The sequence below is a fragment of the Saccostrea echinata genome, unplaced genomic scaffold (assembly GCF_033153115.1).
Source record: "Saccostrea echinata isolate AGI-Se365-2 ecotype Australia unplaced genomic scaffold, CSIRO_AGI_Sech_v1 ptg000019l, whole genome shotgun sequence".
Taxonomy (NCBI): Eukaryota; Metazoa; Mollusca; class Bivalvia; order Ostreida; family Ostreidae; genus Saccostrea; species Saccostrea echinata.
This window is the reverse complement of record NW_026889768.1, coordinates 4,008,154-4,024,789: the sequence shown is the minus strand read 5'-3', so window position 1 is coordinate 4,024,789 and position 16,636 is coordinate 4,008,154. Positions and strand designations below refer to the sequence as shown.

General features: G+C 33.0%; 2 protein-coding genes across 2 annotated transcripts; one reads left to right on the top strand and one right to left on the bottom strand.

Annotated features, from left to right (window-relative positions):
* Positions 1-815: 815 nt before the first annotated feature.
* LOC133189600 (COP9 signalosome complex subunit 3-like) lies at positions 816-11,399 on the top strand. Its single transcript, XM_061324984.1, has 15 exons — positions 816-902; positions 1,232-1,361; positions 2,883-2,995; positions 3,102-3,151; positions 3,742-3,834; positions 4,931-5,005; positions 7,656-7,760; positions 7,994-8,083; positions 8,269-8,319; positions 8,484-8,585; positions 8,764-8,835; positions 9,114-9,200; positions 9,335-9,448; positions 10,571-10,651; positions 11,127-11,399. The coding sequence occupies exons 1-15, from the start codon at positions 848-850 to the stop codon at positions 11,184-11,186; spliced, it is 1,278 nt and encodes a 425-aa protein (XP_061180968.1). The 5' UTR covers positions 816-847; the 3' UTR covers positions 11,187-11,399.
* A 1,739-nt stretch (positions 11,400-13,138) lies between these two features.
* On the bottom strand, positions 13,139-15,854 carry LOC133189766 (active regulator of SIRT1-like). Its single transcript, XM_061325167.1, has 4 exons — positions 15,724-15,854; positions 14,763-14,900; positions 14,419-14,525; positions 13,139-13,579 (listed from the first exon to the last, which is right to left on the bottom strand). Exons 1-4 carry the CDS (start codon positions 15,788-15,790, stop codon positions 13,454-13,456), a joined length of 438 nt encoding a protein of 145 aa, XP_061181151.1. The 5' UTR covers positions 15,791-15,854; the 3' UTR covers positions 13,139-13,453.
* Positions 15,855-16,636: the final 782 nt, after the last annotated feature.

The following is a 16,636-nucleotide window of genomic DNA, read 5'->3' as shown; positions in this document are numbered from 1 at the left end:
TTAAGATTAGACAACAAAACACGAAACTTCAGATCATATGTATTTTCAAATTAAAAAACGAAATTGACATGGTACATTTATCTACAGTAGTATTCCCAGAATGCCCTACCGTGAAGTCGAGCATACGTATTCTAGTAAAAAAGACTAACGTAGTTGCTAGCGCTCGAGAGCGCTATAGCAATAACAATCGGATCATTACTCGGGCTTTTCCGTCAAAAAAGGAAAAATGAAAAATTAAAGAATTATAATATATCAGTGCTAATGCATTGTATCAATCGCTTCTCGTGTCTGTCCGACATACTCTGAAAGATTTATTGGGTTTTTTTCTGAGCTTGCCGGAACTATCTAGGAAGGTACATGTAGTATACATGTACATGGTTAGCTGTAAGGAAAGCTAGGTTTTACCAGTTGATCTCTACAATCTTGGAATTATATGACCCAAATTTTTCTTGTACTTTTAATCTTCGGTTAGACAATAAATTTAGAAATTCAGAATTCGGATCATATCTATTTTTTATGATAAAACGAAATTATCATCGTACAGTCTATCTTCAGTAGTTTTCCCAGAATGCCCAACCGTGAAGTCGAGCATGCGTATTCCAGAAATATAGACTAACGTAGTTGCTAGCGCTCGAGAGCGCTAGCAATTATATTCCTTACATCATTTAGAAAAAAAGAAAAGAAAACATTTCATGCTCTTAATAGTTTAATAAAATCAATCGAGTATTCTTGAGTAAACAATTTCAATGATAAATACGTAGAGTGACAGAGAAATTAAATTATGAAATCTGTTCTTCGGTTTCAAAATGTTTATTGATATAGGCGGTCTTAACAAAATCTCTGGAAAATGGCCGCTGCCCTGGAACAGTACGTGAATACGGTACAAAATTTGTCTTCACAAGGTAAATATCATTAATTATTCTTTGTCCAAACATCAGCAGATATTTTATTTTCAATAATATTTCGCCCATACAAAATATTCAAATACAGTCAATTCCACAGACTACACTACAGGAACTTTGAAGGCAACCTTAGGCTTAGATTATTTTATGTCTGAGGTAACTAAGCTTTATGCATACATGACACTGGGAACGGTAATCATTGCTTCCATTGACTAGAGCAAATCACTGATATTTAAAGTTGTATGCTTCACTCAGCTTCAGATTATATTTACTCCACGCCTGATGACAATATTTTTAATCAACTAAAGTGACTGGTTTCTTGGTTTCAGGGAATTTTTCACAGCTATGTGAATTTATCGGAAAGAGTGCAGAGGCCTTGGCAAAAAATGCTAATCATTTGGACAATGTGCTTGCAACTCTTGATATCCAACAACACTCCCTAGGAATATTGGGAATCCTGTAAGATTTATTTCTTTGTTCATTCAGTGTTGTTACCTAAGAAATAATTCTTGTGTTGGAGGAATTGTTGGAGAATATACCCAGATAGTCAAGAGATTTTGTTGGAAAATTAAAACTCGAGCCGGAAGAGCAAGGTTTTTATTTGCAAACAAAATCCTGAGACTGAGGGGTATACTCTACAACAGTCCTGATGATGAGGGAATTGTTTCTATTCTGCTATGGCAAAGTATTTAAAGTTGTATGTAGAGAAATGCAGAAGCTAGATTTGAACATCATCAGAAGTGTCTTATGACGTCAAAATCCAATGATACTCCTCCTTCATATGTATCTCAAGCATTGGGAAAGGTGCAGTGTTATCCAAGCCCATTGTAAATTTTTACCCTTCAAATTGCACACAATGAAAAGATACCTCTATCCTTTTCCTAGTGAACATAGATAGAATGTTCTATCGTTAAAATGATAAATGTCCTACGGACCCGGTTTAACGTTAGAATGCGTTTCGCGCATTGTCATTGTAGCAAAGAAAATACGGGAGATAACTCTAACTCGGTGCATTTACTATGAAAAATCATGAGAGTTCTGAATGTCAACATGGTGTGTAAATTCAAAACGAGTAAAAAACATTGTTGAAAAAGTGTTGAATTCCTCCATTATATGGATTAAATTTTTAGATGAAAGGTATTTACAGTCTCAAAAGGGTTTGTTATGATTAATTTGACTGTTATTTTCAATGCAACTTCATTAATTTTCTCCAAAATCATTTTGGAGCGATTCTGCAATTTTCTGCTACATTACGGGTATATGGGAGGCATTCTAACTGTGGTGAGGGCCTGTCCTGAGACACAGTTAGATTATTCTAACTATAGTGAACACAGTCAAAATTAGAGTACACCAATTTAATTTTTTTTGATAATTTGTTGATGACGTTTGTGATTTATTGGAGAATAATGGCCGCAGCATGTCTCTGATCTTTGTGATAACCATTATACATCATGATGTCAATGCAGTTTTATCAAGGACCTATTACTAAGGATCGACAACTCTTTCAGCATCATGTTTATTTGCCCAAAACATCACACACAACACTAAAAGATTTTCAAACTATCTTAAGGTTTATTCCCAGTATAAAGTTTGTTTTCTAATAAATGTAATCTGTTCTTTTTGTTTTTTGAAATAGATTCTTAATAAAGTTCAAAGCATATGTTGTAAAATATACATTCATTTAAATCAAAACAACTGAAAATAAAATGTCTCCGCATCATGTACGTTACATTGAAAGGTTAAAGATTTCAAAAACTCCTTGTAATTGGTGAAATGGGTCATTTGTATTTTATCATTTTTTTATTAAACAAGTTGTTAAATATTTTTGTAGAGTTGATTTATTTGATGCCTTAGCACCTCTCTGAAATAATTGGTTAGATTAATCATTATTAATTTTATTTCTTAATTATTTTAACCAAACTAATCACAAAAAGACCCATCAGTTTCTGTGATCAATTCAAACATATTTTTGTTTTTCAGATGTGTAAAGTACAACTTGCCCAATATCCCAGACTTTGAGACATTGTTTGTTCAGACACAAGAATTTATCAATGACTGCCATGGGGAACATGTTAGATATGCCACAGACAGTTGTAAGATGCCTGTTTAAGCTAAAATTCTTTCCACTGAAGCCTTGTGCTTTTACATTAAATGTGAATATCAAATGAATCAAGTTAATACTGAATATTTCCTTCTCAGATGCAGATTTATGTCACAAGTTTACCCAAAATCTAGTGGAAAAGAAACAGGTATGGCTATTTTAGTCTGATAGCTTTAATTGCAGACTGAGTTCAAAATATTTAAGAAATGATTTGGAGGAATTGTTAGAGAATATACCCCGATAGTCAAGAGATTTTTTTGGCAAATAAAAACTGAGCACAAAGGGCGAGGGGTTTTTTTTGCCAGCAAAATCTCGAGACTGAGGGGTATATTCTCCAACAATTCGATGACAAGGGAATTATTTCTATTCTGCTATGGCGATTCCTTTAAACTCCTATATAGAGAAATTGAGAAGTAGATGTCGACATCAACATAAGTGTCTTCTCGTTTATTTGCACTTCACGCATTAGAAAAAGTACAATGAAATCTGAATTTCAAGTAAACTTTTTGCCCACCAATTTGCGTCACAGTCCTTTTCCTAGTAAGAGCAAATAAAACCGATTTAAACTGTAGAGTTAAAGAAATTGACAATTCTAACTCCTTAGGTAAATTTCATGAATGTGCATTTAGGTAATTTTTGAAAATTGATTCAAAATATGACACAACTCCTGTTGCTGTTGAAATTGAATGTTCCTTTATGTACCTGTGTTTTGATGTTTATATTTGTTTGATTAATCAGCCAATGAGAGGAATTCTGATTCTGGTGAAAGCCATCAACAAGATTCAACTATACCCTGCACAGCTGACCTCTATACATGCTGATCTCTGTCAAGTATGAATCAACCTTATCTAATTGATTAAAATGAAGATAAATAGTACATATTTTATAAGCTTTCCTGGGCCATATGCTCAAGGTAACTATTGTAAAATCAAATATTTTTTTGGGGTTAAATTTTCGTGGTGTGATGAAAAAATTGTGTACATGGGGATTTGATATCGTGGATGAAGAATTGTTGAAGTTTGAGTAGTAATATAAGTGAAAAATTACATTTCTTGGTGGACATAAATTCATAGGTCTCTTTGTACCTTGAAATCAATGAAAATAACCCCCCACAAAAATTAGTGATTTCACAGTATTCTGAATTAAAAATGTCTTTATTTAGAGGATGGGGCAAAACCAAAAGAGGGGCCAGAGTTCCATGTAATAATTATCCTTTGAACTTTCCATCAGTCTGCACCAAACATGTAGAGTTCTCACATTTTTTACTTATTCCTTAGACCCACAGCACCAAACATGGTCAAATTAAGAGTGAAGAGAATTAAATTAGTTTAAATGAAGGATGCAGCCTGTAAACAGAATTTTGTTTAAATTATGTCCCCTCCATTTTCTGAGTTAGGATAGGACAACAGAGAATAGATCAATGATTTCCTGTATGTCTTCACCAGAACAGTAGAGCCACATATTGTCAAATTATTCTGCAAGTGTATCCATGAAGCTAGGATAGGGCTATAATAAAGCAACAAAGATTTAATGCCAGGAATATGTGGAAAATTCTTTAAATCTCGTAAATAATTAATTAAAGACATTTTGATTTGTAGGCAAATCAGTAAATGTTAGATTAAAGGCCATTCAAATTATGGCTATAGAAACTAGAACATTGCCACATGTAAAATCTAAGGCAAATTTGTAGCCTTGATATCTTGCAACAAAGTACATTGTACTACATGTATTGTTGAAGCCATAGGCTTTAGGTTTAATCTCACAGATAAGTGATTTCATTTCATACAGGTCCTATTACAGGAAGAAAAATGTGACCAAAAATGAGATTAAGGAATATGGGCTTCTTTATTTGACAAGTGATTGAAACTTTATACATGTACATGTATGTGTGTGTTATTAAAATGTTAGCAAAATGATTTCTCTTTAGCTATGTTTGTTATCAAAGAACATGAAGCCAGCCTTACAGTTTCTAGATACAGATATCACAGATGTCAGCAAAGAGGTGAGTTTTACAGACTCATATAGATATAGATATCACAGATGTCAGTAAAGTGAGTTTTACAGTCTCACATAGATATAGATACCACAGGTGTCAGTAAAGTGAGTTTTACAGTCTCACATAGATATATACATATCACTGATGTCAGCAAAGTGAGTTTTACAGTCTCACATAGATGTAGATATCATAAATATCACAGATGTCTACAAAGAGGAGAGATTTCTAGTCACACATAGATACAGATGTCAAAGATGTTGGCAAAGAGGTGAGATTTACAGAAACACATAGATATAGATATCACAGATGTCAGTAAAGTGAGTTTTACAGTCTCACATAGATATAGATATCACAGATGTCAGTAAAGAGGTGAGTTTTACAGTCTTGTATAGATATAGATATCATAAATATCACAGATGTCAACAAAGAGGTGAGATTTCTAGTCACAAATAGATACAGATGTCAAAGATGTTGGCAAAGATGTGAGATTTACAGTCTCACATATAGATATCTCAGACGTCAGTAGGAGGTGAGTTCAACAGTCTCACATAGATATAGACATCACAGATGTCAGCAAAGAGGTGAAGAGGTGAGATTTACAGTCTTGCATAAATTTAGGTATCACAGATGTTGGTAAAGAGGTGAATTTTATTGTAACATATAGACATATAATCATAGATGTCTGCAGAGTGTGAGATTTACAGGTCAGCAAAGACACAAATGTAACAGATAGACATGATGTAAAACATTTACCAAATGGCAACATGTAGACACGGAATATACAATGATACACAGGATAACAAACACATGCATTAACATAGATCATGCACAGACCCATTACCAAGCACTGACTCCATGGTATACCTTGATGTTGTTTTATTTGACATTAATGAATCTTGTTTTTAGCTCTTCTGAGCCAAAGGCTCAAAGAGCTAATGCTATGGCCATTTGTGCGGTGTGCGGTGTGCGTAAACTTTTTAGAATATGGGCCATAACTCAAGAACCCCTTGGCCAATTATTGTCAAATTTGTCACAGGGTATCCTTGGCCCAAGGGCTCCCTTTTATACTAAAACTGGGGTTGTGACCCTTTAACAAGGGGAGATAATTAGGAAAATAGAAACAAAAGTACTGGTTGCTAAAAAATCTTCTTCTCAAGAACCACTAGGCAGATTATCACCAAACTTACACAAAAGGATGAGGATATGTTGTAGATTAAAATTTGCACGGGGATTTACCCTGGGGCAAAGGGCGTGGTCTCAAGGTCACTTCAAAGTTGACCAAAAATTACATTTTATTAAAATGTTGATATTTTGCTTACTATAAGGACTAGGATCATCAAATCTTGTCAGTTGGTGCATCTAAGGACCTCATATCATGTTGACTCAAAAGTAGGTCACAGTGACCTACTTTTTAAATTTTGCGGCCATTCTTTTTCAAAATGATTTAGAGGCATATTTTGAACAATTTAAGGCCTATGATCATCAAACTTTGTCAGTTGATGCATCTTGGGTCCTCAAAGTACGTCAACTAAAAAGTAGGTCACCTTGACCTACTTTTTGAATTTTATGGCTAATCTTTTTTAAAACAATTAAGGTCATTAATTCGAATACAGGGAGGCTTAGAATCATTAAATCTTGTAAGATGATGCATCTTGGGGCCATAAAACATATTTATTAAAAAGTAGGTCACAGTGACCTACTTTTTGAACTTTGCAGGCATTCGATTTCAAAGCGTTTTAGAGGCATAATTTGGACATTTTAAGTCCTATGATCATAAAACTCTGTAAGTTGATGCATCTTGGGTCCTCAAAAAAGGTCAACTGAAAAGTAGGTCACCGTGACCTACTTTTCAATTTATATGACTATAATTAAATATTTCAGGTACTAATTGGCTTAGAATCATCAAACTTTGTCAGTTGATGCATCTTGGGTCTTCGGAGTAGGTCGACTAAAAAGTAGGTCACAGTGACCTACTTTTGAAAATTTATGGTGTTAATTAAATATTTCGGGTACTAATTGGCTTAGAATCATCAAACTTTGTCAGTTGATGCATCTTGGGTCTTCGGAGTAGATCAACTAAAAAGTAGGTCACCATGACCTATTTTTGAAAATTTATGGCTTTAATTAAATATTTCGGGTACTAATTGGCTTAGAATCATCAGACTTTGTCAGTTGATGCATCATGGGTCTTCGGAGTAGGTCGACTAAAAAGTAGGTCACCGTGACCTACTTTTGAAAATTTATGGCTTTAATTAAATATTACAGGTACTAATTGGCTTAGAATCATCAAACTTTGTCAGTTGATGCATCTTGGGTCCTTGGAGTAAAACAATTGAAAAGTAGGTCACTTTGACCTACTTATAAAATTTTATGATTATAATTTTAAAAAATATTTTAGGTATTAATTTGCTTAGAATCATCAAACTTAGTTGATGGGTCCTCAGAGAATGACAAGTGATAAGTAGGTCACCATGACCAACTCTCAGGTACTAATTGGCTTAGAATCATCTTGGGTTCTCAGAGTGTGAATTGGAATTTCAAGGGTTTATGTAAATATACAGGATACTTCGAGGCTTCAAATAGAAGTGATAGGTTGTACAGTTTATCAGAAGAGCGATTCAAGGCCCGTGGGCCTCTTGTTAATTATTTTCACTAGGGAGGCCATTATGATGCCAAAGATTTTCTGTTATATTATTATTATGGAGGAATGATCTACACGGCTCTGAAAAATTATGAAAAAGCTCTGTATATGTATGAAATAGTAAGTATGGCAAGTCTTATTCAACTTGCATCATATTGTTGAAAAATTAGTTGAATGCAAAATTTTATCCCATGTGGCCATGTCATTCCATTAATTATACTATTCATAATTTTTCAAAAAATTCTGAAAAATTCATGAGTATCTTGTTCTGAAAATTAGATTTTGTTGTTTTAAGTTCTTTTAATCAAATGTTTAAGAAATTCTGTGTATTAATGATTCTGTTTATATTTTAGGCAATAACAACACCTAGTATGGCTGTCAGTCATATCATGTTAGAAGCATATAAAAAGTACATCCTTGTTGCTCTTATTCTACATGGAAAGGTGAGGTGAAGGCCATGTCTGTCAGTGTTAAGTTGTATTGGAAATGAATATTACTGATTCTGATCTAAATTTTTTTCCCTAAGAATTTCATGTAAAGGTCATTTGTTGAAAATTCTATTGTGTAGTACAAGGAAGCTTTAGTATTTCCATCAGAATATCTTAGTTATTTCAGTGTTACATTGCAGGTTCCAAATCTACCAAAATATATATCACAAGTAGTCACAAGATACATAAAGGTAAGGCAAACAGTTCATCTCCTGGTATTACAATTAAGTCTCTTTAGACATTTGAGTTGTTTGAGATGAAAAAATGAAAAAAAAAATTGTATTGCGCATTATTAATTGATCAGGTAGATGTACTTACAAGATATCTGTGTAGTAATCATAATTGTTGATTCCAGCCACTCTGTCAGGCGTACCATGATCTGGCTTTGACTTATGGATCTAACACGCCCTCCGAATTACGAGCCACTGTAAACAAGTACCAGGAGGCCTTCACTAGGGTACAGCTAGTTTTCATGACATTATACTTTTAAAGGCATAAAGTATTTTTTTTTTTTAGAAATAATGTTATTTTAACTTTAGGAATAACTTTTTTTATTGGTAAATGTTTAATTAAAACTATTAATCACTAATGAACATTGTAAAATTAGATGGTTGAATATGAAATGTCTTTTTTAGGATAATAATATGGGCTTGGTAAAACAGTGTATCACCTCACTATACAAGAAAAATATTCAAAGATTAACAAAGGTATAATGATAAGTATATACAGCATTTACATGTACATGTATGTAGAAAAGCAGTTCTATTCAAGAACGGTTTTTTTTTTCAAAAAAACTCTTTGTACAATGTAGTACAAATTCTTATTACCAGTACATGTGTAGTTGATTTTGATGTATTTCAAAGGAATGCATTTTCACAATGATTAAATGCCATATTTGAACAATGATTTGAAATAAAAAAAAATCATTGCAAATGATGAATAAGGAAGGTGAAATTTCAATCATTTGTTTATTTTGATTTTTCAGACATTTTTAACACTGTCTTTGGCGGATATGGCTAACCGAGTACAGTTAGCCAGTCCTAAAGAAGCAGAAAAATATGTTCTACACATGGTAAGAAACTATGTTAGACGTATTTAGCAAGCACGATTCAATTAAATTTTTTTATCTGTAGAAATATCAAGATATATTTACATGTATGTGTCCATTACTTTTATATGAAACGAATACATTTATTTTTATGACAGATAGAAGATGGTGAAATATTTGCCTCTATTAATCAAAAAGATGGTATGGTCAGTTTCCATGACAACCCAGAGCAGTACAAAAGTGCTGGCATGCTACTTCAGTTAGATAAAGAGGTAAATGTAATTTATCTTCAAAGATTCATTTTAAATGAAATGTGGAATAATAGATCATAATGAGAAGAGAAGTTGTATGGAATTTTTTAGCTCACCATGACGAAATCGAGATGAGCTTATGCTATACCCCTAATCGGCGTACCAGTTAAACTTTTAAGAGCAAGTCCATTCCCAAGTAACTACATGTATTAACCCTACCTGGACCAAACTTGCATGGACGATGCATCTAGGGATGGACACTACCAGACTTGCTTCAGATGCTGGATCTGACCTACATTTTCTAGATGAGTGACCAGGTTAAAGTTTTTGGAGCAGGTCCCTTCCCAAGTAACTATAAGCTCTACCTGGACCAAACTTGCGTGATGATGCATCTAGGGATGGACACTACCACACTTGATTTGGATGCTGGATCTGACCCATATTTTCAAAATGAGTAAATTTTAGCCATTCTTTAACCGAATTAGCATGGATGATGTATCTAAAGATGGAAACTTCCAAACTTGCTTTAGATGTTGAATCTGACCTACATTTTCCACATGAGTGACCAGGGTAATGGTTTTGGAAATGCTCTATAATGATTTGGCTTGTTATGATTAAACTTGCTTGGATGATGCATCTAAGGATGGACACTTCAAGACTTGCTTTGGATGTTGGAACTGACTACATGTAACATTTTCTTGATTAGTGAACAGGTCAAAGTTTTTAGAGCAGGTCAATTTCCAAGTAACTATAAGTTCTACTTAAATGAAACTTGCATGGATATTGATCTTGGGATGCACACTAACTAGAAAAAAATATGATGTGAGATTTGCTTAACTTATAGATAACATTGGTCGAGGTGAGCTTTGCAATCTATGATTACCTATGTTTTTTATTCTGATGAGTGTTGCGAAGGCTACTAAAAGAAGATTAACCGAAAATAATTTATGATGCAGATAGCAACAAATTACATAATTTATTTATTCTATTAACTTTTACTTAAGAGAAAGTGTTCCAGCACTTTGATCCAACATGAGTGTGGAGTTCAATGTTCTACTCAAGTTTTACAACATACCTTCAATAAACAGAAATTAATTCCCCATTGTCTAGGTCATTGTAACCAGAATTTGTTCTGTCTTGTAGATGCAGAAAGCCATTCTGTTAGAGGAAAAGCTACGAGAAATGGACAGAGAAATTGCTGTTAATCCCCAGTTTGTTCAAAAGGTAAAATTTGCTTGAATTGTGAATCTGAAAGTTGTATAATTTGAAGTCTTCAAAAATTCATGTTGATGAGAACCAAGAACAAAATGACAACACTGATCACAGATACATGCCACTGTTAACAGAATGTGTCTTAATTTTTGTGAAAAAAATACCTTTGCTTAATTCATCAAAACCATTAGTTTTGGAAATAGATATTTATTTCTCTTTCTCAAGTTATCTGCAATAGATATTTTTTTCTCTTTTGCAAGTTATCTGCAGTATTTATTTACATGTATATGATGAACATCCTTACATTAATAAGTTAACTGTAGCTAACATGAGCCAAAGGCTGAATTACAGTTGTTCAAAACATGCATTAAAGTTTAGGGGGTTTCATTCACATATACATTGGTATTAGTACTTAGTAGTGACCAACAAGCCTCAGGTTTAAGGTATTAGTATTAAATCTGACATTTATTTTCTTTCTTCATTTCAGAGTTCTGGATCTCACGAAGATGATTTACCGGGCAGTTCAATAAAAGGTCAAGGATATTAATGGACTGATACCACATTTATAGTGCTATTTTATACAGGCATATTGTGAAACTTCTGTTAAGCCATCAAGATCTAATTAAATTTCACATGAAAAAATATGTCATTTCTGTTTAAGACATTGTACTTGAAATTACATGTATTAAATCATTACCTCAAACTTGTTTATTGTATATCAGATGCAAGTGACAATAAAAAAAGTTAGAGCCCTTTTAAATATCTTATTCTTGATAGAGTGACATAAAGAATAATATATACATAATCTGTGATAAGGCTGTGTTATTTAGCTTTCCTCATTAAAGTCTGGTAGAACTGATTCATTCTCTTAGGTTACTGACAGGTCCAATTCCCAAATCACAGTACCTGTCTCAAGATGCATGAATTTATGATTACAGACATGCCAATAGAATTGCTTTAAATGTTGCATCTGAAAGTCTATTCCCAGGCTACTTTAAGCCCTACATGGGCAAAGAGCTAAGTTCACTTAATGTAAGTCATGGTTCATCGATAAGTCAGCCTTATTTTTTCCCAAAATTTTCTAAAACATGTACATATTAATAAAATGAGAGACATTATGCTTTCCTTTAGGAGTTCACTTTTAAAGGAGCAGCTGATCAGCCTGTTCACAATCTCTTGAAGCTTTATAGAAAACTTAATGTATTCAAGTGCATTTAACTTATAATTTAATTGAGTACAGTATGAGCAAAACCTTTGATCCGAAAAACATGTTTATATAAAGATAAAATATGTAAATATAGAGAATTAGTTTAGAAGACTCTAGCACTTAAGACATAAAAATGTTGAATGAAAAATCAGCTGTATACCTTTCATAGAGAAACAAGATGCATATATGCTTGCAAGTATTGCAAATAACTGTAAAGACTGGAACAAACCATGGCTCTGCAATATGTATTATAACACAGTGGATAGGGAGTTCATACAAATGGCATTGGAGACTAGTTTATATATATATATATAAATATATATATATATATATATATATATATATATATATATATATATATATATATATATATATAAACTTCTACAAAGTAAAAAAATGAATAATTTAAATCATGATTCTTAAAAATATACAAAGTACAGCGTTTCATGTTTACATAAATGTAATATTTAAACCCTGATTCTTTAAAACATTTACAAAAACAGAATTCCATGTATATATAAATATAGAGGTATAATTTAAATCTGATTCATGATTTTTCAACACAGAATTTTGTGTATGATTAAAATTTTTCAGTAAGTACAGGATTTTCAATTTGTAACAAAATCAGCAAGTATAAATTTAATACATAGTTAATGGAAAAATTTGAGAAAACTATGTGTTTGTGAAACACTGATGCCCCAATATGGCAGCTCAGGGTCAAAGTCTCTAAAAAAGTAGGTCAAACTCCAAGGTCATAACTTCAAACAATGCTAGAACTAGCACCAAGAGTTCAGAAGTTGTGGCCAAGGTTAAGGTCATGAGGAAAAAAATGTTGGTACATTTAAATAGACAGACCAAATACTATAGTCTCCCTAATCTTGGATTAAGAGTGCATAAAATACAGTGGTAATCAATGACTTAAAAAATACCAAATTTTGAAACATTTGGTGTCTTATAGAGTAGCTGTACTATTCTCATGTCATGTTCCTGTGGTCAAGAATCTACTAAGAAGGAATGGCCGTAAGGTTCATCAGTAGAAAATACACAATTTAAGTATCATATTTTTCTTTCTAAATGCACCTTGTACAGAAAGTTCCTGATGGCTCTACAAACCAACAGAAAGATTGGATTTTGGAAGAAAAAGAATACATGTAAGTATTGTAGATTTCAGACCATGGATGACCAAGATATACATGTATTTAAATCTATATATCTATCTTTGGTCCAGATTTCCAATCATGACTGAACTTAACACTCTTGGGGGCATTTTTAAATTAAGAAAAACACATAGATCAGTCATATATACCTTTAATCCATTCTTGATTCAGAATTGGGTCATAATAGAGAAGTCTTTACCAAACCAAATTCAGTAATGTAAATGTACTGACTTTTCACTTCATCATTTATGAAAGTATCTTAATAGAAATGTTCATTAGAATTTACAATACAAAATGTAGCAATCTCTCAGGCCAAGTCACAGAATTTTTTTTTAAAAATCCATACATGTATTATATGTAGTTTTGTGATTTGATAAATGATGTGTGTATCAAACAGTGTCAATACTTATTTCTTAAACACTCTCATAATGATAGATATACATGTATATGTCATGAATTTAAATATTCTTTCCTAAAATCCTCAAAGTCCTTTTCACTGAATACAGACTGTTCTTCTGGTTTGGTCTCCTTTTTCTTGAGGTTCTTTGATGACCTCCCCTTGTTATGTTCCAAAATCTACTAAAACAAGGCGCTTGTAAATCTTTTGCTTTCAGAATCATTAATTTAAGAAGATTTTAGGTTGTCAAAATACTGGTGTTCATTTATCCTGAATGGGATAAAAGTGATTCATTTACATGATAAAATATCTGGAAGTACATCATTATCTAAATTAGGTATATATGCACCTATAATATAAAACAGTCATAATGGGCTTATCTTGTTCAAGAAATACCTATATTTAACTATGTAATAAGAGTTTAAAGTGGAGGGGTGCTTTAAGTGGTTTTAGAAAACCAACTTAACACATAACAGCACAATTTATTGTTATACCTTTAAAAATTGTTTCCTATATAATTCTATTCTAAAAAAGGTCTAACATTTCCAATGTTTTACTGAGCAGTCATAAAAAAAATCGATGTTTGACCTCAGAGCAAAATGTTGGACCGCTTACGTCACAGTGTCTGCGGGGTCACTTGTAGCTTATGTGCATTTGATGGAGTTTGACAGAACCTTATGGAATTGACCCAAAGTGAGGGTAAACAAAATTTACATCATGTTATGTCAAAATACAAAGTAAAAGGTATAACAAAACATTTATTGACTGTGTTCTCAGGCAAAATGCGTTTTGTCAACCCCTCGAACCAAACTGTTTGCCTTCGGCCTAACAGCCTCAGGCAAACAGTTTGGTTCTTGGGTCCGACAAACGCATGTTGCCCTCAAACCCAGTCAATAAATGTACAACGTGTTTCTTTTGATGTCAAATAAAACTGGTACCATTTATAACGATATACCGGTAGTTTCTACTCTGTAGTCTTTGTTAAAAAATATATTGTACCAAAAATACAGATACATACAGTATTTACAGTCTTTGGATCTGGTTTTCCTCCAATGTTTGAAATCATGTTGAGATAATACAGAGAGTCCTCAGTATATTCCAGGGATTTATTTCTGTTGTAAGTCTCTAAAAAAATTTATATACTTTTACATTGAATCAACCTTGAAGCTGAAATAACAAGACTTGTAAAGGAAATTTTTGAGACAACACAGATTACGAAGGAGTAAATTGCAGAATCCCAGGCACAATTTGTTTTCCATATTCTTGTCACTGTATCTCAGAGATTACATTTGAGAAAAATATATACCTACAATGCATTTGCAATCAATCAGTTTTTAGATTTATTTCCTATTATACCATTACCTAGAGCTGATTCCTTGGAGAGTTTTGTCTTGGCTTTAGAGATATGTTGTTTCTTCTTGCGCTTTTTGATGCCTCGCTTTGAAGAGTCCTCCATTCTAACATCTTTTGAAGAACCTTTTCTTTTCCCCTTCAGACATCCTGTGATTAGTTTTAAAACATATACAATGTCATCTTAATTACTTCAAAATCTTTAATGTATATGCATTTTATGTATGATTTGGATACAGCATCATTATCAGCTGCAGAAGGGTCCAATCTCTTTGTGGTTGTGTTAGAAAGTGCAACGGGGGAAAGGAGATGTTATTTTTTATTGGTAAGATGGAATATATGAACTGTGAAGATGTTGATGTGCTGTGCAATTTGTGTGAATTTATAAGAATTGCTCTTCATTATATGTTGTATTCTGTCTGTTATCCTATCTGTAATTATACATGTTATATGTTTATGCCCATTGGGCCCTGATTTGGTAATAAATCCTATTCTATTCTATAACTCTTATGTTGATAACAGAACACGACTTTACAATGACATTTAAAAAAATCTCCCCAGAATGGCAGTGTGCACAGGAGTTTGCAATCTATAAAAATCACTCTAACGCATAGCTCATGGCTTGGTCAATCAAGTGATTTTTATTGATAAAATTGGGAACTCCTGTGCAGTGTGTAGGGTTTTCAGAAAACTCAAAATGAATTTTTGTACAATTACAGGATTTAAAAGGAAAAGCCTCTCCATCTTTGAGATTGATTATACAGTTGTATTTCTATAGACAGCAACAAACCTAGGAAGTGATATTGTGCTGCCACGCATGTGCAGATCAAGCAAGGGGGTGTTATGAATCCCCTCGGATTTTCAGAGTTCATAAACACTGACAAAATCACATACAAGTAACTTTTGGTAGTAGCGGCGAAATAAATCTATACCATTACATCAGTATACAGGTCTACATTACTTTATAACTTACCCTTCCGCTCCTGTTGTTCATCTTCATCAAATAATTGTAAACTCTTACGTAATATGGACGAAGACATCCTAGAATATTTTTCCTTTCTGTAAATTATTTACTCTAATCATAGACTGTTTAGACATATGTCAATACTCTAATCATAACTAAAGAGTAGTTACCAGTAATCATGTAATGTAAACCGTGTTTACGGTGTTACTGTTAGTAAACTTTCATGCCTTGCATGTGAATATTTTTTTTAGTATCTTGAACCCGATATCAAAAAAATCTGAAACGTGTCTGAATATCCAGACACATAAAAAAATCTTTCCTTTCATTTTGTATTTTACCAACCTAGTCTCGATTGTACAGGTCCTGATTGAACCTTCCTTCCTATTCCACTGGACTTTCAAAATCAACGAGAGGTCCATTGATCACAACATTCGCCAAGGTAATCTTGTCCCTGCGGCATTCTTCAACAGATTTTTATAAATTAATTTTAAAAAATCGGATTCTCCTCCCCTTGACAAGCCCCTCAAAACCTTAAAATCCTTACCCAAACCTGAAAAAATCTATTTCGTGGTGGTGGTGGTGGGGTTCACGTTCGGGGGGGGGGGGGGGCAAAGTCTTTTTTATTTGCATCAGTTTATAAATACTTTTAATAACTGCAAATTCCGGGGGGAGGGGGGGGGGGTCTTTCTACTCTTGAGTAATCTAGCTCACCCTACCCCGAAGGATTAAAAAAAAAAGAATCCGTGCTACCTTGATAATGCTTACTTATTAAAGTCATATATGGCGTATTTTTTTTTATAAGTTCAGGCTAACTAAAATTAAAAAGATCTTTCTATATTTGTTTTATTACTTTATATAAAGATAGGACTTTCCTGTAAATTACATTGTACACAATTTAAATCAATCACGTTTCCAAGATACA